Source organism: Tursiops truncatus, chromosome 2 (assembly GCF_011762595.2).
Source record: "Tursiops truncatus isolate mTurTru1 chromosome 2, mTurTru1.mat.Y, whole genome shotgun sequence".
Lineage (NCBI taxonomy): Eukaryota > Metazoa > Chordata > Mammalia > Artiodactyla > Delphinidae > Tursiops > Tursiops truncatus.
Window position 1 is genome coordinate 27,168,567 of NC_047035.1, and position 24,572 is coordinate 27,193,138.

Consider the following 24,572-nt stretch of genomic DNA (forward strand, 5'->3'; position numbering starts at 1 on the left):
GAAGCTCTGCAAGCCAGAAAGGTGTGGCAGGACATATATAAAGTGATGAAAGGGAAAAACCTACAACCAAGATTATTCTACCCTGCAAGTATCTCATTCAGATTTGACGGAGAAATTAAAACCTTTATAGACAAGCAAAAGCTAAGAAAATTCGGCACCACCAAACCAGCTTTACAACAAATGCTAAAGGAACTTCTCTAGGCAGGAAACACAAGAGAAGGAAAAGACCTACAAAACAAACTCAAAGCAATTAAGAAAATGGTAATAGGAACATACATATCAACAATTTCCTTAAATGTAAATGGATTAAATGCTCCAATCAAAAGACACAGGCTCGCTGAACGGATACAAAAACACGACCTGTATATGTGCTGTCTACAAGAGACCCACTTCAGACCTAGGGACACATACAGACTGAAAGTGAGGGGATGGAAAAAGATATTCCATGCAAATAGAAATCAAAAGAAAGCTGAGCAGCAATTCTCATATCAGACAAAATAGACTTTAAAACAAAGACTATTACAAGAGACAAAGCACACTACATAATGATCAAGGAATCAATCCAAGAAGAAGATATAACAACTGTAAATATTTATGCACCCAACATACCTTAATACATAAGGTAAATGCTAACAGCCATAAAAGGGGAAATAGACAGTAACACAATAACAGTAGCACACTGAAACACCCCACTTACACCAATGGGCAGATCATCCAAAATGAAAAAAAATAAGGAAGCTTTAAATGATACATTAAACAAGATGGACTTAATTGATATTTACAGGACATCCCATCCCAAAACAATGGAATACACTATCTTCTCAAGTGCTCATGGAACATTCTCCAGGACAGATCATATCTTGGGTCACAAATCAAGCCTTGGTAAATTTAGGAAAATTCAAATCGTATCAAGTACCTTATCCAACCACAATGCTATGAGACTAGATATCAATTACAGGAAAAAATCTGTAAAAAATAGAAACACATGGAGGCTAAACAATACCTACTAAATAACCAAAAGATCACTGAACAAATCAAAGAGGAAATAAAAAATACCTAGAAACAAATGACAATGAAAACATGACGACCCAAAACCTATGGGATACAGCAAACAGCAGTTCTAAGAGGGAAGTTTATAGCAATACAATCCTACCTCAAGAACCAAGAAAAATCTCAAATAAACAACTAACCTTACACCTAAAGCAATTAGAGAAAGAAGAACAAAAAACACCCAAAGTTAGCAGAAGGAAAGAAATCATAAAGATCAGATCAGAAGTAAATGAAAAAGAAATGAAGGAGACAAAAGCAAAAATCAATAAAACTAAAAGCTGGTTCTTTAAGAAGATAAACAAAATTGATAGGCCATTACCCAGACTCATCAAGAAAAAAAGGGAGAAGACTCAGATCAACAGAATTAGAAATGAAAACAGAGAAGTAACAACTGACACTGTAGAAATACAAAGGATCATGAGAGATTAATACAAGCAACTATATGCCAATAAAATGAACAACCTGGAAGAAATGCACAAATTCTTAGAAAAGCACAACCTTCCGAGACTGAACCAGGAAGAAATAGAAAATATAAACAAGTCAATCACAAGCACTGAAATTGAAACTGTTATTAAAAATCTTCCAACAAACAAAAGCTCAGGACCAGATGGCTTCAAAGGCAAATTCTATCAAACATTTAGAGAAGAGCTAACACCTATCCTTCTCAAACCTTCCAAAATATAGCAGAGGGAGGAACACTCCCAAACGCATTCTATGAAGCCACCATCACTCTGAAACCAAAACCAGACAAAGATGTCACTAAAAAAGAAAACTACAGGCCAATATCACTGATGAACATCGATGCAAAAATCCTCAACAAATACTAGCAAACAGAATCCAACAGCACATTAAAAGGATTATACACCACGATCAAGTGGGGTTTATCCCAGGAATGCAAGGATTCTTCAATATAGGCAAATCAGTCAATGTGATAAACCATATTAACAAATTGAAGGAGGAAAACTATATGATCATTTCAACAGATGCAGAAAAAGCTTTCGACAAAATTCAACACCCATTTATGATAAAAACCCTCCAGAAAGTAGGCACAGATGGAACTTACGTCAACATAATAAAGGCCATATATGACAAACCCACAGCCAATATTGTTATCAGTGGTGAAAAACTGAAACCATTTCCACTAAGATCAGGAACAAGACAAGGTTGCCCACTCTCACCACTATTAATCAACACAGTTCATGAAGTTTAAGCCAGAGCAATCAGAGAAGAAAAAGAAATTAAAGGAATCCAAATCGGAAAAGAAGAAGTAAAACTGTCACTGTTTGCAGATGACATGATACTATACATAGAGAATCCTAAAGATGCTACCAGAAAACTACTAGAGCTAATCAATGAATTTGGTAAAGTAGCAGCATACAAAATTAATGCACAGAAATCTCTTGCATTCCTATACACTAATGATGAAAAATCTAAAAGAGAAATCAAGGGAACACTCCCATTTACCGTTGCAACAAGAAGAATAAAATACCTAGGAATAAACCTAGTAAGGAGACAAAAGATCTGTATGCAGAAAACTATAACACACTGATGAAAGAAATTAAAGATGATACAAACAGATGGAGAGATATACTATGTTCTTGGATTGGAAGAATCAGTATTGTGAAAATGACTATACTACCCAAAGCAATCTACAGATTCAGTGCAATCCCTATCAAATTACCAATGGCATTTTTTACAGAACTAGAACAAAAAATCTTAAAATTTGTCTAGAGACACAAAAGTCCCTGAATAGTCAAAACACTCTTGACGGAAAAAGGTGGAGATGGAGGAATCAGGCTCCCTGACTTCAGACTATACTACAAAGCTACAGTAATCAAGACAATATGGTACTGGCACAAAAACAGAAACATAGATCAATGGAACAAGATAGAAAGCCCAGAGATAAACCCATGCACCTATGGTCAACTAATCTATGACAAAGGAGGCAAGAATATACAATAGAGAAAAGACAGTCTCTTCAATAAGAGGTGCTGGGAAAACTGGACAGCTACATGTAAAACAATGAAATTAGAACACGTCCTAACACCGTACACAAAAATAAACTCAAAATGGATTAGAGAGGGCTTCCCTGGTGGCGCAGTGGTTGAGAGTCCGCCTGCCAATGCAGGGGACACGGGTTCGTGCCCCGGTCCGGGAAGATCCCACATGCCGCGGAATGGCTAGGCCCATGAGCCATGGCCACTGAGCCTGCGCGTCCGGAGCCTGTGCTCTGCAATAGGAGAGGCCACAACAGTGAGAGGCCCACGTACCGAAAAAAAAAAAAGGATTAGAGACGAAAATGTAAGACTGGACGCTATAAAACTCTTAGAGGAAAACATAGGCAGAACACTCTTTGATAAAAATCACAGCAAGATCCTTTTTGACCCACCTCCTAGAGAAATGGAAATAAAAACAAAAACAAACAAATGGGACCTAATGAAATTTAAAACCCTTTGCACAGCAAAGGAAACCATAAACAAGACCAAAAGACAACCCTCAGAATGGGAGAAAATATTTGCAAATGAAGCAACTGACAAAGGATTAATCTCCAAAATTTACAAGCAGCTCATACAGCTCAATATCAAAAAAACAAACAACGCAATCCAAAAATGGACAGAAGACCTAAACAGACATTTCTCCAAAGAAGATATACAGATTGCCAACAAACACATGAAAGAATGCTCAACATTATTAATCATTAGAGAAATGCAAATCAAAACTACAATGAGATATCATCTCACACTGGTCAGAATGGCCATTATCAAAAAATCTACAAACAATAAATGCTGGAAAGGATGTGGAGAAAAGGGAACCCTCTTGCACTGTTGGTGGGAATGTAAACTGATACAGCCACTATGGAGAAGAGTATGGAGGTTCCTTAAAAAACTAAAACTAGAACTACCATACAACACAGCAATCCCACTACTGGGCATATACCCTGAGAAAACCATAATTCAAAGAGACTCATGTACCACTATGTTCATTGCAGCTCTATTTACAATAGTTAGGACATGGAAGCAACCTAAGTGTCCATCGACAGATGAATGGATAAAGAAGATATGGCACATATATACAATGGAATATTACTCAGCCATAAAAAGAAACAAAATTGAGTTATTTGTAGTGAGGTGGATGGACCTAGAGTCTGTCATACAGAGTGAAGTAAGTCAGAAGGAAAAAAACAAATACCGTATGCTAACACATATATATGGAATCTAAGGAAAAAAAAAAAAGGTCATGAAGAACCTAGGGGCAAGACGGGAATAAAGACACAGACCTACTAGAGAATGGACTTGAGGATATGGGGAAGGGGAAGGTGTGACAAAGTGAGAGAGTGGCATGGACATATATACACTACCAAATGTAAAACAGATAGCTAGTGGGAAGCAGCTGCATAGCACAGGGAGATCAGCTCACTGCTCTGTGCCAACCTAGACGGGTGGGAGGGAGGGAGACACAAGAGGGAAGAGATATGGGGATATATGTATATGTATAGCCGATTCACTTTGTTATAAAGCAGAAACTAACACACCATTGTAAAGCAATTATACTCCAATAAAGATGTTAAAAAAAAAGATATCTAAGAAAAAAAACACAAGAAAACTCTTACAGGAAAACATAGGAAGAACACTCTTTGACATAAATCACAGCAAGATATTTTTTGATCCACCTCCTAGAGTAATGGAAATAAAAACAGAAACAAACAAATGGGACCTAATGAAACTTAAATGGTTTTACACAGCAAAGGAAACCATATACAAGACGAAAAGACAACCCTCAGAATCGGAGAAAATATTTGCAAACATATCAACGGACAAAGGATTCATCTCTAAAATATATAAACAGGTCATGCAGCTCAATATTAAAAAAAACAGGGCTTCCTTGGTGGCGCAGTGGTTGAGAGTCCGCCTGCCGCTGCAGGGGACACGGGTTCGTGCCCTGGTCCGGGAGGATCCCACATGCCGCGGAGCGGCTGGGCCCATGAGCCATGGCCGCTGGGCCTGCACATCCAGAGCGTGTGCTCCACAACGGGAGGAGCCACAACAGTGAGAGGCCCGTGTACCGCAAAACAACAACAACAACAACAACAACAAAAACAAACAACCCAATCAAAAAATGGGCAGAAGACCTAAACAGACATGTCTCCAAAGAAGACATACAGATGGCCAAGAGGCACATGAAAAGCTGCTCAACATCACTAATTATTAGAGAAATGCAAGTCAAAACTACAATGAGGTATCACCTCATAACAGTTAGAATGGGCATCATCAGAAAATCTACAAACAACAAATGCTGGAGAGGGTGTGGAGAAAAGGGAACCCTCTTGCACTGTTAGTGGGAATGTAAATTGATACAGCCACTATGGAGAACAGTATGGAGTTTCCTTAAAAAACTAGAAGTAGAATTACCATATGACCCAGCAATCCCACTACTGGGCATACACCCAGAGAAAACGATAATTCAAAAGGACACATGCACCCCACTGTTCACTGCAGCACTATTTACAATAGCCAGGAAATCGAAGCAACCTAAATGCCCATCGACAGACGAATGGATAAGGAAGATGTGGCACATATATACAATGGAATATTACTCAGTCATACAAAGGAATGAAATTCGGTCATTTGTAGAGACATGGATGAATCTAATGAGACTGTCATAGAGTGAAGTAAGTCAGAAAGAGAAAAACAAATATCGTATATTAACGCATACACGTGGAACCTAGAAAATGGTACAGATGAACTGGTTGCAGGACAGAAACTGAGACACAGGGTAGAGAACAAACGTATGGACACCAAGGGGGGAAAGCGGCGGGGGCAGGGGTGGTGGTGTGATGAATTGGGAGATTGGTATTGACATGTATACACTGATGTGTATAAAATGGATGACTAATAAGAACCTGCTGTATAAAAAGATAAATAAAATAAAATTCAAAAGTTCAAAAAAAAAGAAAAAAAGAAAAGAAAGATCGTAAAAAATTTTTTTAAATAAATAAATAAATAAAATAAACTCTTGAATGCAACAGTATGTCAAAATCAAAAAAAAAAAAAAAAAGCAAACACTGAACCAGAGGATAAGAAAAACGACAAATTCTTCTACAGTTACCCAGTATTAGTGGTCTCCAAACATTTTTGCTTGGTGCTCCCGATACAAATTTTGGGAAACTGTATCCTTTTTGTCGGTGGCATCTAAGGTTTTTCATCATAAATTTAAAATGTTCCAAAGGATCCAATGAATGGCAAATATAATTTTAAAATAAAACTATAACAGTATCCTTTTAAGTATATTCAAGGGAAACTAAATAACATCAGGATTCACCAGCCACTGTACATTTTAAAAGTACTATAAAAGAAAAGGCTCTTTTTGTCAGTAAATTTTTCACTTTTTACAATACTATACTTTTAACTGAAAATAACATATGAACAGGAAAGTACACAAATCACAACTGCAGAGCATGATGAATTCTGGTCACCTGTGTGAACACCACTGAGCATAGAACATTCCCAGCACCCCAGAAGCCTCCCCTACTCTGCCCAGACATCCCCCAATTCACTTTTGTTTTTACTTCTTCCATTCCATTTCCCCCAAAGAACAGCTTAGCCTAACAGAACATATTTAATGCTTGTAAGTCTTGTACATTATATTATACCTTCTCTACAACGAAAATATGTATACCAATTACATTTAATATTTTTAAGTTTCCTGTGATCATAAGGCCGGACTTGTTATACATATATTGACCTATCATTGTAAGAACATAGTACACAATTCATCAAAACACCGTAAATATTTTAAATTTTTATTAAAATGTACATTATACTAACATCAATTTCTCCGTTTTGATAACTATACTATGGTTATAACTGATTTAACATTAGGAAAACTGGGTAAAGGGCACATAGAAACTCTATATTATTTTTGCAACTTTTCTAAAAGTCTAAAATTATTTTTTTTTAAAAATTACATAAAAAGAGTACACAATAATATTGGAAACATTTCAAGTGTTTGCATTCCTCTTGCATGTGAGTTAGAAGTCTCTGGATTGAAAAAGACTTCTAACTCCTGGTGCTCTGTATTTTCTTAGAAAATACAGAGCACCAGAAGCCACAAAGTATACTGCATTTAGGTAATGGATTATTAATATTCCCAAACATACATGTACAACACATTCAAAGAGAAGTGAAGAAAATATAGGTTAGAATTTATTAATACTGAGTCCAAATTGAGGTGGAATTCCTATACACCTACAGGAATAGTTCAAAAACTATCGAAATAAATAATATACTACTAACAGGAATTAGGAATGCAGTCTCTACTGTGAGCTATTTTAGGACTGTTTAAATACCTATTTAAAATAGTTGCATCTGATTCACTTCAAGCACCCAGTCACACATTTAGAAAACCAAATCCACATCTTCCAGGCAGTAAGGAAGAAAATAAAGTTTAAATTATTTTCTGCCCATGAAGCTCAGACATAAAATAAAACTGGAACTTGTTATAAAGATTCAAAATATACATTTATCTAAGATTATGAAGAAACTATTTGACATTAGAAACAGCATAGGCTGGGTATTTATACCCATTGACTGAGTATAAGACAGTAGAATTGAATAATCAAGAAAGAGCCTTCGTTTCTAAAAAATGAGGAGACAAGTATATGAAGTGACCAAAAGCAAAACTTGTTAGCATGAGTGAGTACCTGGGGCATAAGTCCTGGAAATAAAATATAACTCAACCACTGAGCAAATAACAAAATTCCTATTAGATATGCATCTCTTCATTAGACAGATGAGATTAGCTGCCCTCTTCTCCAGTAGGTCATGTATCTCTCCATAGTTGAAAATTACTCACTGCTAGAATAAGGCAGCGTTTCAGCATCAATTCTATTCCTATTTTCTCTTTCATAGATGTAAACACTGATAAACCTTGTTCACAAATATAATAGCTAACACTTATATAATGTTTACTATGTGGCAGGCATGTGATGTTCTAAGCACTTATTAAATCCTCACGATAGTCCTACAAAGTGTGTGTCATTAGTACTTCTCTTTACCAATGAGGAAGCTGACGCTCAGAAAGCTCACTTGCCCAAGATCAGTCAGCAGAACTGCGATCTGGGCCCAGGTTAGCTGGCTGCAGAGCCCGTGCTTCTAGCCACTAGGCAATATTGCCTCTCTAGGCTGATGTTAACCAATGAGACTGGCTGAAGTTTAATATAGCAATACCATTCAATTCTTTGAACTCTTTTCTAATTATATGTCAAAAGTCACAAGATGACCTATCTTTAAATCTTATATTTAATGATCTATCAGCTGACTACTTGATTATGTCCTTCTTCAATTCTGTTAAAGCAAAGAAATGGAAATCATTACCATGCAAAAAGATTCGTTATGCTATTACCTGAATTAAACACCAATATTTTTGTTCCTTTCTTTGGAACCCTTGAAATTTTTACACCCCAGGACAATGCACCATATTAAGATTCTAGGTGGGCCGTCCTTTTATAAAGGGAAAAAACAGTAATTATGAAAAAGAAGGTGAGAAGGGAGAACCTATCCACATGAGGGGCTCACAAGCAGCTCAATTTTAGGAAAGAGAATCTATGGGATTTGCAATCCAGAAGTAGTGTATTTTAAAACCATCCATCCTACAGAGTCCTTGCAAAGTCTTCAGGTTATGTCCAGGGATGTGAACACCTCAGTCTGATTTGCAGACTGCTGCCCTATATCACAGACTTCTTTTGTTTTTAAAGGATGTTAATTATCTCTGCTGGCTACATGCCTCAATGTCAGGTACCTTTAAATGGAACAAAGTAGCTACAAGAGCATTACCTGGGAAAGTGATTAACCTTTTGTGCTTCAGAGAGGGTGCGAAGTAAAAAGGGCTTCAGGTGGGATCCTGTCCACATTAGGTTATAGTCAGTGCTGCTTGGGTGAACCTAAGGGCAGATAAAAAGACAAGATAAGAAACACCAGAGGGACTTCCCTGGTGGCACAGTGGTTAAGAATCCGCCTGCCAATGCAGGGGACACGGGTTCGAGCCCTGGTCCGGGAAGATCCCACATGCCGCGGTGCAACTAAGCCCATGCGCCACAACTACTGAGACTGCGCTCTAGAGTTCATGAGCCACAACTACTGAGCCCGCGTGCCACAACTACTGAAGCCCGTGCACCTAGAGCCCGTGCTCCACAACAAGAGAAGCCACCGCAATGAGAAGACCGTGCACCGCAACGAAGAGTAGCCACCACTCGCCGCAACTAGACAAAGCCCGCACGCAGCAGTGAAGACCCAACGCAGCCAAAAATAAATAAATAAATTTATTTTTTTAAAAAAAGAAAGAAACACCAGAGACAGCCCCTGGAAGAATGATGGAAGTAAAAAGTCATAGAGATTTTTCATCCACAGAGCACTCACAGGGGCGGGTCAGTTAGGATGTGAGCTTAGTAAGACAAAAGCTGAGTGTACAGAACAGAGGGATAAGCAAGTTTAAAGAATGAGAGAGTTGGACAAGTCTCACATGCAAAAAGTAGAATTAATCCTTTTATAGAAGTCCATGATATCTCTAAATATTCTTGCATATCAAAGTGAGAGATGAGGACCCAACCCCAAAACTCCCTTCTCAGACTGTCCTTATGTCCTTGCAGATGCTGGGTATAAAGTGATGATCAGATCTAAAACCTTATAGTAGCAAACCAACTTAGAATTCATTCATTCATTCATTAGAATTCATTTGTCCATTCATTCAACAATTATGTACTCTCTGCCTCTGATGTGACAGGTACCATGTTAAGCCCTGGAAATAAAACAGCAACAAAGACAGTATATAAACTGGTATCAGAACTTCCTCAAAATGTCTACTTCATACCTCAACCTAGGATAAGAAGCGAGCAACCAGACTTTTATCAACTGTCTCAAAATATCCACAGTGGAAATCCATCCAGCATTTTTGCCTTTGCCTTTTGATGTCAAATCCCCATTTTCCCAATTTTCTTTGGGAATAACATACTCCTTGGTTTTAAAGGACCTGGCAATCACCTGGCCCTCCCTTCCCCCAAGGAGTGGACCCTTGACCCAAGCTAGGCTAATCATTCTATCTCCAGAATATGCTTCTTTAGCAGAGAAAGGCACAGGACAATGAATGCAGTCGATTCATTCCACAGCAGTAAAGGTGGTCTTGAAGACTTCTGTTGCCAGATCCCTGGAGCTACTGCATTCTCTCTTCTTCCAAAGGTCTGCTTTTTCAGCTTTTCCTCTGGTTCTGCTAGCCATTCTATGTACATCTTAACTATAAATCCCTTTTGGTTTATGTTGGGCAGAGTCTGTTTCTGTTGCTTGCAATCAAAGAGGTTTAATTGGGTATTAGACAATTCCTTATGGGAAACTCTGCCTCTAGCCCATGCCTAAAAATACAGCAAGGAAAAAAAAATTTTTTCCCCTAAAAAAAAGCCCCACAAAATCTTGTGGAGATGTTTTCCATGTATTTCAAGGAAAAACTGGTAAAGTGACTCAGAAAGTCAGAAAGTCAATGCAAGTTCTGCATCATCACTAAGGAGTGGTCCCGTGTACTTTCTAGAGCTGGCCCTGTTAGCTGACAGTCAGTTAGGTGGCTAGGATTTTCAGCTTTTGAGCAGATAAGGTAAGGTAGTAAAAATGAGCTTACTTCATGAAATCCATGGGCTGTCAGGATGCTGCGAACCAGGCGACTGTCTGTTCGTACGATCTTGTAAGACAAGTGATAACGTTCTAAAGAAAAACATAGAATCAAGCTCAGTAACCAGAAAGTTAACTATAGAGAAAGAAATAAACTGTAAGATGGTGGCTGGACTAATTACACTCAATAACACAATACTGTTATTCTTAGGCTACTATAAGTAGGTTGAGGATTATTTTGGACTAAGGGTCCTAAACCTGAGATTCACTGACTGTCACTAAACATGGATGGGGGTGGGGCGGGGGGAATGACATCCCTGTTTTCACCAAATTCTAGTTCCAGTTTAACATTACCTTCAATTAGGAATGTAGGCAACAAAGGAGAATAGTATGAGCAATGCCTGTGACCCTGCCACCAACAGATATCAGGTATTCTAACATTCTTTTACAGTTGTTACAGTTATCTCAAAAAATCACTTATTCTCAAAAAAAAAATCACTTATTCTCTGGTGGCCTAGTGGTTAGGACTCCGGGCTTTCACTGCGTGGTGCAGGTTCAATTCTTGGTCGGGAACTGAGATAATGAAAGCCGCACAGCACGGCCAAAAACAATCACTTACTCCCACAGTATTTAAAAATTATGTCAGTGAACAGACCTACCACTAGATCATATTATTTAATGCACTAATAAAAGGCATACATATCACAAATTTGGTTTTTAAAAATATTTTGAGAACTATATTTTAATACAATTTATTTTCTTTGTAGTCTTACGTATTTTTAAAATACACTTAGAAAACATTATTCTGAGAAGAGACCCATAAGTCTCCCCATACTGCCAACCCCACCCACTGCACCAAAAAGGCTAAGAACGCCGTTCTAAATAGCCCTCATGTGCAACAATGTTGGTTACCAGCATATCTTAGACCAGAGGTTATAAACTGATGACACGAGGGCCAAAACCAATCTGCAGACATGGTTTGTTCGTTCCTCCTTGTGCTTTAAAAATAAAATTGAATTAATTGCTAACCTTTTGAAATTGGAGGAATTCATATAAAAATCTAGATTTCTGGGGGCTTCCCTGGTGGCGCAGTGGTTGGGAGTCTGCCTGCTGCTGCAGGGGACATGGGTTCGTGCCCCGGTCCGGGAAGATCCCACGTGCCGTGGAGCGGCTGGGCCCGTGAGCCATGGCTGCTGAGCCTGCACGTCCGGAGCCTGTGCTCCACAACAGGAGAGGCCGCAGCAGTGAGAGGCCCTCGTACCGCAAAAAAAAAAAAAAAATCTAGATTTCTGGACTTCTCTTGAAAACCCTGGCAACCCTGGGCTCTCTCTCTGGCAAGGCAAGAGTCAACCAGAGAAGTGCAAGTGCTCCCTGCAGGACAGGGCTGCGCTGTCCAGTTCAGCACCATCCCCACCTGACTTGCTTTACTCATTCTTATCTCCTGCCAGGCCCCTGAGAGCATTCTGTGCTTGTGACCCCTGTCTAAGAGGAATGTCTGTAATCATGTGAGGTTTCTATATATCCCCAAAGACTAAAGTTTTCTCTGGCGCATTACATTCAATCTCTTTCTATGCATCACTATAAACTGTTAGCTAAGAATTCTACAGAACAATTTTTTTAAAGGACTGCATACTGAACCATTTCTGAGTGAGTATAATACAGAAACTTATGGACAGGCTCTGGAACAAAATTCAGCCTCTACAGTCAAAGATAAGCATTTCTTTTTATAACTCTATGTGAAAATATTCATAAATCCCTGCTGCTACTTGCCCAGCCCTGGCAGGAACACCATGCCAAGCAGACACAGGAGGATTGGAATGATAAGGCCAGACACTCCATACTTCTCACTCTTGCGGCAAACTTTAAAGCCCAGTTACAAGGTTTTCCCAATGGTCAATCACTATTATGTTGTCTTTGCAATATTTTTATAAGAAAAACAGTGCAGAGTTTAATGTAAGCAGCAGCACAGTGCACTGCTCAAGAGTTTGTGTTCTAAGGTTTCCTAAAGCTTACCTCTATAAAAACAATCAATAGAAAGAGAAATCAGCTGAACTCTGTTTCATTCTAGCAATAAGCAATATTCAACCATGGATAAATGAACCAATTAGTTTTGTAAACGCTCAATTCATATTATGAAGAAATGGATTTTTTTTACTTTTATGTTTATTATTTATAAAAATTTTAATTTATTCTTATTCTTTTGCTCAACTGTATATTCATTAAGACTGTAAGATAGCTCAATCCAGGACACATTCAATCTTTGGAGATATATGAACATAATAAATCTAATAAGATATAAAAAAAGGAGTTTGTGTTCTGATTCCAAGTTGGGGAAGGAAAGTACAAGATAGGTGTGGAATAGCTTGCTATGCCAAAAAAGAGGACAGTCACAAGGATTGAGAACATGTCACAAGGATCTTTTTTTTTTTTCCACTGCTGTGGCCTCTCCCTTTGCGGAGCACAGGCTCCAGACACGCAGGCTCAGCGGCCATGGCTCACGGGCCCAGCCGCTCCGCGACACGCGGGATCTTCCCGGACTGGGGCACGAACCCGCGTCCCCTGCATCGGCAGGCGGACTCTCAACCACTGCGCCACCAGGGAAGACCTTTTTTTTTTTTTTTTTGGCACAAGGATCTTGAAGGGGCTCCCCACGGCCAAATTTGAGGCAATCTGAATGTAAAAATGAATACTGACAGAAAAAGATTTTAACTCACTTATAAGAAAGAAAACAACCCATGAATCCACACTGCTAAGAAAGTGAGAAGGTATACTACTGATTTTCTAGGTCAGAAGTACGATACAAGTGTCATCAAGGCATTGGCAGGACTGCGTTCCTTTCTATAGGCTCTGGGTAGGGTCCACTTCCTTTCCTTTTCCATCTTCTAGAGGCTGCCCCTATTCTTCTATCTTCAAAGCCAGCAATGACAGGTCTAGTCCTTCTCACACTGCAACAGTCTGACTCTTCCTCTGTCTCCTTCTATTTTAAAGGACTCCTGTAATTACACTGGGCCCACTTGAAGAATCTCCTTATCTTAAGGGTTAGCTGATTAGCAACCTTAATTCCATCTATGACCTCAATTCCGCTTTGCTAAGTCAGGTAACATTTTCACAGGTTCTGGGGATTAGGAGGTAGACATCTTTGGGAGACTATTACTTTCGCATAGAAGGGAAAGCTCTTCTTTACAGAAAAGCCAGCTAATAAATGTAGAAGGAAAAACTGAAATAGAAAATCACCATTTTACAAAAACTGCAATAGTAAGTGATTCAGACAAGAATCAATGAATTCCAACAGTCAGAGACTACTGGAGAACAGGATATTCACACATCTCAAAATATCACCCCAGAGAATGCTTTTAACAAAGGAGAAGGGTACCTGTACAATGAATCAATCTGGTAAACACTATCTTAACCAAATGATCAAACTTGTCATCACCAGTAATGCAATATAATGACATCACATGCTTTCTAACGTGATACACTGAGGACATGACTTCATTAAATGATATTCCTACAAATGTTTTTCAACTTTTTTATTCTTTTTAACCTTTTTCAACCTTTTTAATCTAAACATGTGGAATCAATCTGACAAGCCCAAACTTAAGGACATCTGCAAAGCAACTAGTCTGTAATCTTTAAAAATGCCAATGTTATGAAAGACCAAAAAAAAAAATAATCCAGTAAATGGTTGTAGATATAAAGGAGACTAAAGAAATATGACAACTAAATGCAATCTCTGATTGGATTCTGGATTTGAAAGAAAAAAAAAAGATAAAGGACAAAATTGGAAAAATTGAGGAAATCTGGGCAGGGACTGTATATTAGATAAGAGGGTTTTAGCAATGACAGATTTCCTAAGTGTCATCAGTGTACTGTGGTTATAGAGAGGATGCCCTTGTTCTTAGGATAAACATGTTGAATAAAGTATTTAGGTCTGAAGTATGTGAACTAATTTTCAAATGGTTCAGAGAGAAAGAAGGTAAAGCAAACACGGCAAAATGTTAATAACGGGTGAAAGCAAGGAAATAGTATACATGAATTCATTGTACTATACTTATAACTTGCCAGACGGTTTTTTTATTTCTTTAAATAAAATGTTCAGAAAACTAAAAGAAAACCAGGTCTTTTTCATTGTGATAACTGATCACTGACAGCTCCATTTTTGCACATAAAAAGCCAAAGCCTCATCAACTGCTGGGGACCAGGACTGTGCCCGATTCTCTGACTGTTCTGCAGTGCTTGCCCCAGGCCACGGAGATGATTGGTCAGGTGTGTGGAAAAACAGAGAATGATTATGTGGGGACTGGGGGAGAAGGGGAGTAATAAAAGAAAGAGTATGTCTCTGGAGTTGAACTGCCGGGGTTCAAACCCTGGCTCTACTACTTCCTGCCTGCTGTCTTAAATAAGTTATTTAATTTCACTATGCTCAATTTCCTCACCTATAAAACGGGGTTGATAACAAAGGTACTTATCTCACAGGGTAGTTAAAAGCACTAAATCAGTTAATACATGTAGAGCTTTTAGAATAGGAAAGCTTGCTGATATGGGAATTCCCTGGCTGTCCGGTGGTTAGGACTCGGCGCTTTCACTGCTGTGGCCTGTGTTCAATCCCTGGTTGGGAAACTAAGATCCTGCAAGCTGCACGGTGCAGACCCCCGAAAAAAGAAAGCTTGCTGATACATAGAAAAATAATTTCATACAGTAAAACAGTAAACACATAGTAAAATAGCTACTAATACACATATAAATACATAGTATAATACACAGTAAATTATACATTTTATATAGCAAGTTAAAAAATAAAAATGCTATTAATATTCTTTCTCCTACTTCTCCTAATATACAAGTAAAATGCATTCATCACTGTGCTCAATGGCAGACCTGATTCTCATGGTATGTAAGCAGTGACCACCTACTTCTTTTTTTTTTTAAATAAATTTATTGATTTATTTATTTTTGGCTGTGATGGGTCTTCCTTGCTGCGTGCAGGCTTTCTCTAGTTGAGGCGAGTAGGGGCTACTCTTCGTTGCGGTGTGTGGGCTTCTCATTGCGGTGGCTTCTCTTGTTGAGGAGCACGGGCTCTAGGCGCATGGGCTTCAGTAGCTGTGGCATGCAGGCTCAGTAGCTGTGGCTTGCAGGCTCAGTAATTGTGGGTTGGGGGCTCTAGAGTGCAGGCTCAGTAGCTGTGGCGCATGGGCTTAGTTGCTCCGCGGCACGTGGGATCTTCCCGGAATAGGGCTCGAACCCGTGTCCCCTGCATTGGCAGCGGATTCTTAACCACTGCGCCACTAGGGAAGTCCCTGGCCACTTACTTCTAATCCAAACCAACTAACTATAACCCAACTCAGATACATTGAACATGTTCTAAAAGGGGAGTGTAAGAGAGGCAGGGTGGAATGATGGAAAGCAACTGTGACTGCTTTAGGGATTTTAACCCACATTCATGCTCTGTGTCCAATGGCCCTACAACCAATAATGCTGATTACCAGCGCATATTAGACCAGAGATTATAAAATGGTAACCCAGGAGCCAAATCCAGCCTATAGACAGTTTGTCCACCCCTTGTGGTGTTTTCAGTATAAAGTTGAATTATTTGCTAACCTTTTAAAATTGGAAGAAGTCACATAAAAATCTAGATTTCTAGGCTTCTCCTGAAATAGCTGGTAAGCCTGGGCTCCCTCTCCCTAGCGAGAGTCAAATGGAGAACTGCAACTACAAACTGAACCTGTTCAACTGTTCATGACAGAACCACCTTCGCCATGTTTTCTTCCATAAAAAAACAAGAGGCAGGGCACGGTCCTGCTAGCAAACTGCAAAACACCCAACATCTAAGCCTCCGAACACACAAGCATCTCATCAATTCCACTATGAGACTGCAGAATTTCCTCTTCAACAACTCACATGCATCGCAGGGGACAATCTGAAGAACTAGGACCCCTGGCAAGTTCCAGGACTGACTGTAGCAGAGTAAAGACAATCAAGGAACCAATAATCTTAACTGTCAGCACAGAAGCACCCTAAGGGGTTTGGTCCAAACTAGCATGGGAAACTAGAATGAAGATAAAACTAACATTCCTTTGACTTTAGAATACAAGAATAACCCCTTCGATGGCAACACAGTGTATCCTTGCCTTACTGTCAGAAAACCGGGTCCTTACGTGCACAGTCGAATACGGTTGTCACTAGCCACATGTAACTCGAGCACTTGAAATGTGACTAGTGTGACAAAGGAACTGAATTTCCCATTTTATTTAACTTTAATAAATTCTATTTTCAATTTTAAAACTGATACTCAATTCAGTTACTGGAAAACTTGTTTGGAACAACTTGAACATAGGAATTGACTACAATTTCAACTATAACATTTATGAAATCTAAATACAGACCAAATGCTTCCAATGAAAATTTTGCACCATATGGAGATGTACTAAAAGTGTACAATACACACTGGATGTAAAATATCTTCACAATTTTTTTATACTGAGTAAAAGTGGAAATGATAATTTGGATTAAATAAAATATATTATTAAAATTAATTTCACCTATTTCTGCTTATTTTTTTGATAAGGCTACTGAAAAATTACATATACAGCTTACATCGTATTTCTGTTGGACAGTGCTCGTCTATACAAATCCAAATTTATGACACTGACACATTCAGAGGCAAAATACAAAATACTTCATTCTAGGAAAAGATTAAATTGAAAATATCTGTTGCCCTTAAAATGCAATCCCAGGACTTCCCTGGTGGCGCACTGGTTAAGTCTCTGTGCTCCCAGTGCAGGGGGCCCGGGTTCAATCCCTGGTCAGGAAACCAGATCCCACATGCTGCAACTAAGAGTTCGCATGCCACAACTAAGGAGCCTGCCTACTGCAACTAAGACCCAGCACAACCAAATAAATAAATAAATACTTTAAAATAAATAAATAAAATGCAATCCCATTTATATGTTCAAAGTATACACAATTTTGAAAAAAAAACATGGATATGGTGAGGAAAAAAACATACTCCTGGAATATTTCACAAATAAAGCATATGAAATCTCATTGTATCCAAAATATTAACAGTGAATTCAATGAAACATTTAACAGATAACAGAAAAAACAAGGTTGGAATCTAACACTCTAAGATCAACAGAAGATAACTAATGCCCCAGATACACTTCTCAAGGGGATTTAACTCAGTGTTATGATCTGAGCAGATCTATGTCAGCTATTTAAGAGAGAGAGAGAAAAAAAAAAATAGACCAAGAGTGTTTAACAATTCAGAAATCTGAGGTAGCAACTAACAAAACTCATTCAAATTGTTCTTTTCATAAAGGAAGGTGAAGAAAATTATTAAACCTCAAGGAATTGGGAATATACAGAAAATTTAAAAAAAACAGAGTTTGAGAAAAAAGTTTAGTGGCTTCTTCCTTAAACACAGGAAGATGTACAGGAAAATAATCCAAAGACTTAGAGGTTCTAGAAAATAGTGATTGCTTGAATAATGGCATGATTACATCGATGGATGCTAATTTCCAATAAATGTTGGGTATTCTACAAAGGAAGGGTCTATTGCCACAGAATACATGGATTCTTTTATGAATCCAAAGAAACCAAAAGAAGTATGTCGGGGGGGGAGAGGATTATTTACTTCTATTGTTTTTATGCACCTTTGATGTTCTGACTCTAATCATATTTAGTGGGAGACTCTCAGCAAATGTTAGTAAATCTTCAGAGACTCCAGCTTCAGAGAACATGAATGAACCATGTCCCTTTAAGTGGTAACCTAGCAACTTGCTGAGGGGATTAGAACACCGAGACCCTTGGGGAAGGAGGAGAATTCAAATCCCAGAAGCAGGTGCTCACCGTCCTTTGAACTCTGGCTTATTATGGGGCAAGGACAGACCTTAAAGTCATGTCAAGGTAGAGCAGATCCTGTTCAACAAATAGAGTAAGCAGCACAAGTTCTGAATGCGTGCTGTGTGCTGAACATTAGTGATCTCATTCTTACAATGCCTGCAAGGTAGCTATTATCTCCATTTTATAATAATGAAATAGATTAAGAGAGTTTAAGTGATTGCACAAGACTCACAGCTAGTAAATGCCAAAGCTGGGATCTGAAATATTGACTGAGAACCCATGTATAGACCCTTTCCACCATATCGCACAGAAGTTTGGATCCATAGTATGTAACCTTTGAAGACAGCTACAGGCTAACACCAGGATTCAGAGCACTGCTTAAAGTCAAAGAGGAGTGGACATAAATGAAATTAAGAATAGAAAAACAATAGAGAAAGTAAGCAAAATAAAAAGTTTGCGCTTTAAAATGATTCCCAAATTGACAAACTTTTAGTTAGACTAACTAAAAACAAAGAGAAAAAATTCAAATTACTAAAATCAGAAATGAAGGTGGGGACATTACTACTGTATTACAGAAATAAAAAGGATTATAAAAGAATACTATGAACAACTGTATGCCAACAAAATTAGATAAACTAAATAAAATGGAAAATAACCTAGAGAAACACACAAACTACCAAAACAGACTCAATAAGAAATAGAAAATAGAACAGATAAGTAGAGGTTGAACTAGTAATCAAAAACCTTCCAACAAAGAAAAGCTAAGGACTAGATGCTTCACTGGTGAATTCTATCGAACATTTAAAGAATTAACACGAATCCTTCTCAAACTCTTCCAAAGAGGAGGAAGGAATTCATTCTATGAGGGCAGCATTACCCTGATACCAAAGCCAGACAAAGACATCAAAAGAAAAGAAAATTACAGAACGATATCCCTTATGAATACAGATGCAAACATCCTAAACAAAATACTAGCAAACCAAATCCAGCAGCATATTAAAAGGACTATATACCATGCTCAAGTGAGATTTATCTCAGGAATGCAAGGGTGGTTCAATATACAAAAGTCAATCAATGTAATACACCACATTAATAAAATGAAGGAAAAAAAACATAAAATCATCTCGATTGATGTAGAAAAAGCATTTGACAAAATGCAACACCGCTGTATGATAAAAACACTCAACAAAGGAATAGAAGAGAACTTCCTCAACATGATAAAGGGCATTTATGAAAACCCATAGCTAACATCATACCGAATGGTGAAAGACAGAAAGCTTTCCCCCAAAGATCAGGAAGAAGACAAAGATGCCCATTTTCACTTCTATTCAACACTGTACTGGAAGTTCTAGCCAGAGCAATTAGGAAAAAGCAGAAGAAAAAGAAAGAGAGGGAGGTAGGGAGGTATTTAGGTTACAGAGGAAGAAGTAAAATCTCTATTTACTGATGACATGATCTTGTATAGAGATAATCCTAAAGAACACACACACACACACATACACACCACACACACACTCTCTCTCACTAGTAGAGCTAATAAATGAGTTCAGCAAGGTTTCAGGATACAGGATCAGTATACAAAAAATCAATAGTAAGGCTTCCCTGGTGGCACAGTGGTTGAGCATCTGCCTGCCAGTGCAGGGGACATGGGTTTGAGCCCTGGTCTGGGACGATCCCGCATGCCACAGAGCAGCTAAGCCCGTGAGCCACAACTACTGATCCTGTGCTCTAGAGCCCATGAGCCACAACTACTGAGCCCACGTGCCACAACTACTGAAGCCGGTGCGCCTAGAGCCCGTGCTCCACAACAAGAGAAGCCACCAAAATGAGAAGCCTGCGAACCACAACGAAGAGTAGCCCCCGCAACCAGAGAAAAGCCCTCGCACAGCAACAAAGACCCAACGCAGCCAGAAACAATAGATAAAATAAAATAATAAAATAAATTTATTTTTAAAAAATCAATAGTATGTCTATACAATGACAATGAACAATCCAAAAATGAAATTGAGAAAGCAATTCCATTTATAATAGCATCAAAAAGAATAAAATATTGAAGAATAAAGTTAACCAAGGAGCTACAAGACTTGCACACAGCAAACCATAAAACATTGCTACAGAAATTAAAGAAGACGTAAATAAATGGAAAGACATCCCATGTTCACGGACTGGAAGACTTAACACTAAGACGGCAATACTTCCAAAAGCAATTTACAGATTCTATGTACTCCCTACCAAAATCACAACAGCCATTTTTGCAGAAATGAAAAAGCTAATCCCAAAATTCATATGGAATTGCAAAGGACCCTGAATAGCAAAAAATTTTTTTTTTTTTTTTTTTTTTGCAAAAAAATTTTGAAAATGAAGAACAAAGTTAGAGGACTCACACTTCCCAATTTCAAAACTTAGTACAAAGATACTGTAAGAAAAATAATATGGCACTGGTATAAGGATAAACAAACAGACTGACAGAATTATTAAGAGTCCAAAAATAAACCCATACATCTAATGGTCTACTGATTTTCAACGATAGTGCCAAGATTATTCAGTAAGGAAAGAATAGTCTCTTCAACTAATCATGCTGGGGCAACTGGATATCCACATGTAAAAGAATGAAGGTGGACCCTTATCTCACACTATATAAAAAAATTAACTCAAAATGGAACAAAGACCATTTAGCTCTAAATTTAAGAGCTTAAACTATAAAGCTCTTAGAAGAAAGCATAGGGATCATGACTTTGGGTTAGGCAATGGTTTCTTAGATATGACACCAAAAGCATAAGCAACAAGAGAAAAAGTAGATAAATGGAACATCATCAAAATGAAAAACTTTTCCCCATGAAAGAACACTATCAAGAGCATGAAAAGACAAACCACAGAGGAAAAAATATTTGGAAATCATTTTTCTGATAAGGGTCTAGTATCCAGAATATATAAAGAACCCTTACAACTCAACAACAAAAAGATAAGCAACCCGATTAAAAAATAGGCAAAAACCTTGACAGACATTTCTCCAAAGGAGATAATATAAATGGCCAAAAGGAACATGAAAAGCTGCTCAATGTCATTAATCATTAGGGAAATGCAAATCATAACCACAGTAAGATACCAATTCACACCCATTAGTATAGCTATATTCTAAAAAACAGAAAACAACGAATGTTACTGAGGATATGGAGAAATTTCAACTCTCATATATTGTTGGTGGGAACATAACATTGTGCAGTCACTGTGGAAAATCCTTTGGCAGTTCCTTAATAAGTTAAACATAGAATTACCATACAACTTAGCAATTCCATTCCTAGGTATATACCCAAAAGAACTAAGAACAGGTGTTCAAACAAAAACTTGTGCATGAATGTTCATAGAAGCACTATTTACAAGAGCCAAAAACTGGAAACACTTACCCATCAACCGATGAATGGATAAACAAAATGTGGTATATCCATACAATGGGATGTTATTCAGCCGCAAAAAGGAACGAAGTACTGACATATGCTAGAACATGGATGGACCTTGAAAACATTATGCTAAGTGTAAGAAGCCAGACACAAAAGGCTATGTATTGTATGAGTCCATTTACATGAAATATCCAGATTAGGTAAAGCCATAGAGACAGAAAGCTTAGTGGTTGCCAGGAGCTGGGATAAGGGGGTTGGGGAGCAACTGCTTAATGGGTACAGGGTTTACTTTTAGATGAAAATGTCCTGAAACTAGACAGTGGCGATGGTTGCACAATACTGTGAATGTACTAAATGCCACTGAGTTGTATACTTTAAAATGGTAAAAACAGTAAATTTTGTTATGTGTATTTTACCATAACTATAAAAAACAGTATCATTAAACTTATTGTGATAATCATTTCATGATATATGTAAGTTAAATTACTATGCTGTACACCTTAACCTTGTACAGTGGTGTATGTCAATGATCTCTCTATAAAACTGGAAGAAAAAAACAAAATATAAACACATGTACACGTAATTCAAAAAAAAAGAGGAAAAATAATTTAATAAGCAGAAAACAATTTAAGAAATCACAAATAATCCGTTCAAGTATAAAAAAATCAACGGAATATTCTCATGACCAAAGCCCTTTCCCTAACTAAATATGGTTATCACTTTCTGTAAGATGAGGTTATCAGGGCCATGCCCAGCCCTTCCCTCAGTGGGGAAGGTCACACCTACCTCCAATTACTCGAACATTGTTGTCCTTTGTCAGAATAGCCTCAGCATGGAATACCAAAACTGGAATTTTCCTGCAGCCTCCAGTCCACATGATACATGGATGATCTCTACAACCGTAATAAAAGACTTTATTAATTTACAGCTCAAAATCTGAATTAACAACTGAAGCAGATCAGTGTGGTTTGGTGCTTAGCACCTTTCCCCTTCTTCTGGAACAAGCATCCCAAATGTCCTATGGGAAACCATTCATCTCCCATTCTTAGTCAGATGGTCTGTTTAAGATTAACTCCGTTCCTGCTGTAGGGATGGGTCTTGACTGGCTTTAGCCAATCAGGGTTTTCCATCCCCCAGTTATAGTTACTGGTTCAGGGATGAGGACATAAACCAGCTGGAGCCAGTGTGTCAGGAGATATGTCATGTGACCCTCTAAGAAAGCGATGCTTTCTCTTCTGTAGCAGTTGCAGGAGAAATGGCCTCCTCCCCTTGATGGTGTAAGAGAATGAGGTCGGGCTTCCCTGGTGGCGCAGTGGTTGAGAGTCCGCCTGCTGACGCAGGGGACCCAGGTTCGTGCCCCAGTCCGGGAAGATCCCACATGCCGCGGAGCGGCTGGGCCCGTGCGCCATGGCCGCTGAGCCTGCGCGTCCGGAGCCTGTGCTCCGCAACGGGAGAGGCCACAACAGTGAGAGGCCCGTGTACCACACACACAAAAAAAGAGAATGAGGTCTGGAAGTGCAAGTGTCATTTTGTGACCTTGGAAGGAGAGCCTGGAGCTGTTGGTAAAGGAGAAAGTCTGCAGGAGCCTGACTGAAAGAACAAGAGAAATGAGATCCTGAGCGGTAAACGTGCAGTTGCAGAATCAAGTCTTTCCTAAATATGAGTTCATAAATTCCCTTTATTATTTAGGACAATTTATGTCTTAGTCCCTGGCACAAATAAGAATCCTAACTAAAATAGTCACAATAATTGACAGACCACTTTTACACCCTATAGTCCCTTTTAAGCCAATTTGATGATCCATCCTAAGATTCTGAGCTAGGAACCCTAAATTAATACACGTACCCCCATTAAAACCACATATTTTAAAGGAAGCCTATACCAAACGGAAGAATGTTTTCCTCCAGAAAAGGACCTCTGACTTTAGTCTCTTCCTATCTTCCAGAAATCTCTGTTTAATCAATCTCAGACAGATGTGTATTTATTCACAGATGAGAAAAATCTCCAACTGCCTTAGTGCATGAAGGTAGGAAAGAAATGACCTGAGTCCCTACTATGTGTCAGGAATTACACTAAAAGCTTTCACATGTTATCTCACTTAATCCTCTTGCCTGCACTATGAACTGAAGAAAAAGTGTTCAGAGAGGTTGAGCAGTTTGCTTAAGGTCATACAACTGGTTAAGCAAAGGAACAGGTATTAGAACCCAAGTGTCTGTGCTCTTTCCACCCTTCCATCTCCCTAATCACCCATTTCAGTGATTTTTTGTATAAACACCTTAAACTCAACCCTTTGGGAACTGAAATTAATCAATTCCTTTTATGGAATAAGATCCATTTAGCCAAGATTCAGGCTGCTCTCAAAAACTCACATGACCACACTCCTTAACAAAGGCCATACCACAAACCTCAGGGCCAAGTTAGACTCTCCCAATACAGGTTTAAACAGATCCATGCTTTGAATGCACAGGCTGCCAGGCTACCAATCTTAGAGGTGAGGCAGCCTTTAGACTCGGGGTGAGCTGCCAAGAGCTTTGTTGAGGAAAGCAGAGAAACCATACCTAGTTCACTTCCTGGTTTCTAGAAGTGGAATGTGGATGCTTATTTTTCTTGCAATTTGGCTTGGGTGACAGCG

The 24,572-nt window shown here is 38.6% G+C and overlaps 1 protein-coding gene across 15 annotated transcripts in view; it reads right to left on the minus strand.

The window, feature by feature from the left end:
- TTLL5 (tubulin tyrosine ligase like 5) overlaps nucleotides 1-24,572 on the minus strand; it is a 305,050-nt gene that overhangs the window by 274,243 nt on the left and 6,235 nt on the right. For 12 of the 15 annotated variants that reach the window (XM_019920700.3, XM_073800210.1, XM_019920740.3 and 9 more), the window contains exons 3-5: nucleotides 22,727-22,833; nucleotides 10,711-10,793; nucleotides 8,883-8,989 (exon numbers count right to left, since the gene is read on the minus strand). In XM_019920700.3, coding sequence (XP_019776259.2) covers nucleotides 8,883-8,989; nucleotides 10,711-10,793; nucleotides 22,727-22,833 — 297 coding nt within the window. Of the gene's footprint in view, nucleotides 1-8,882; nucleotides 8,990-10,710; nucleotides 10,794-22,726; nucleotides 22,834-24,572 lie in introns of those variants that run through there. The other 3 variants (XM_073800211.1, XM_073800212.1, XM_019920768.3) reach the window with 3 other exon arrangements.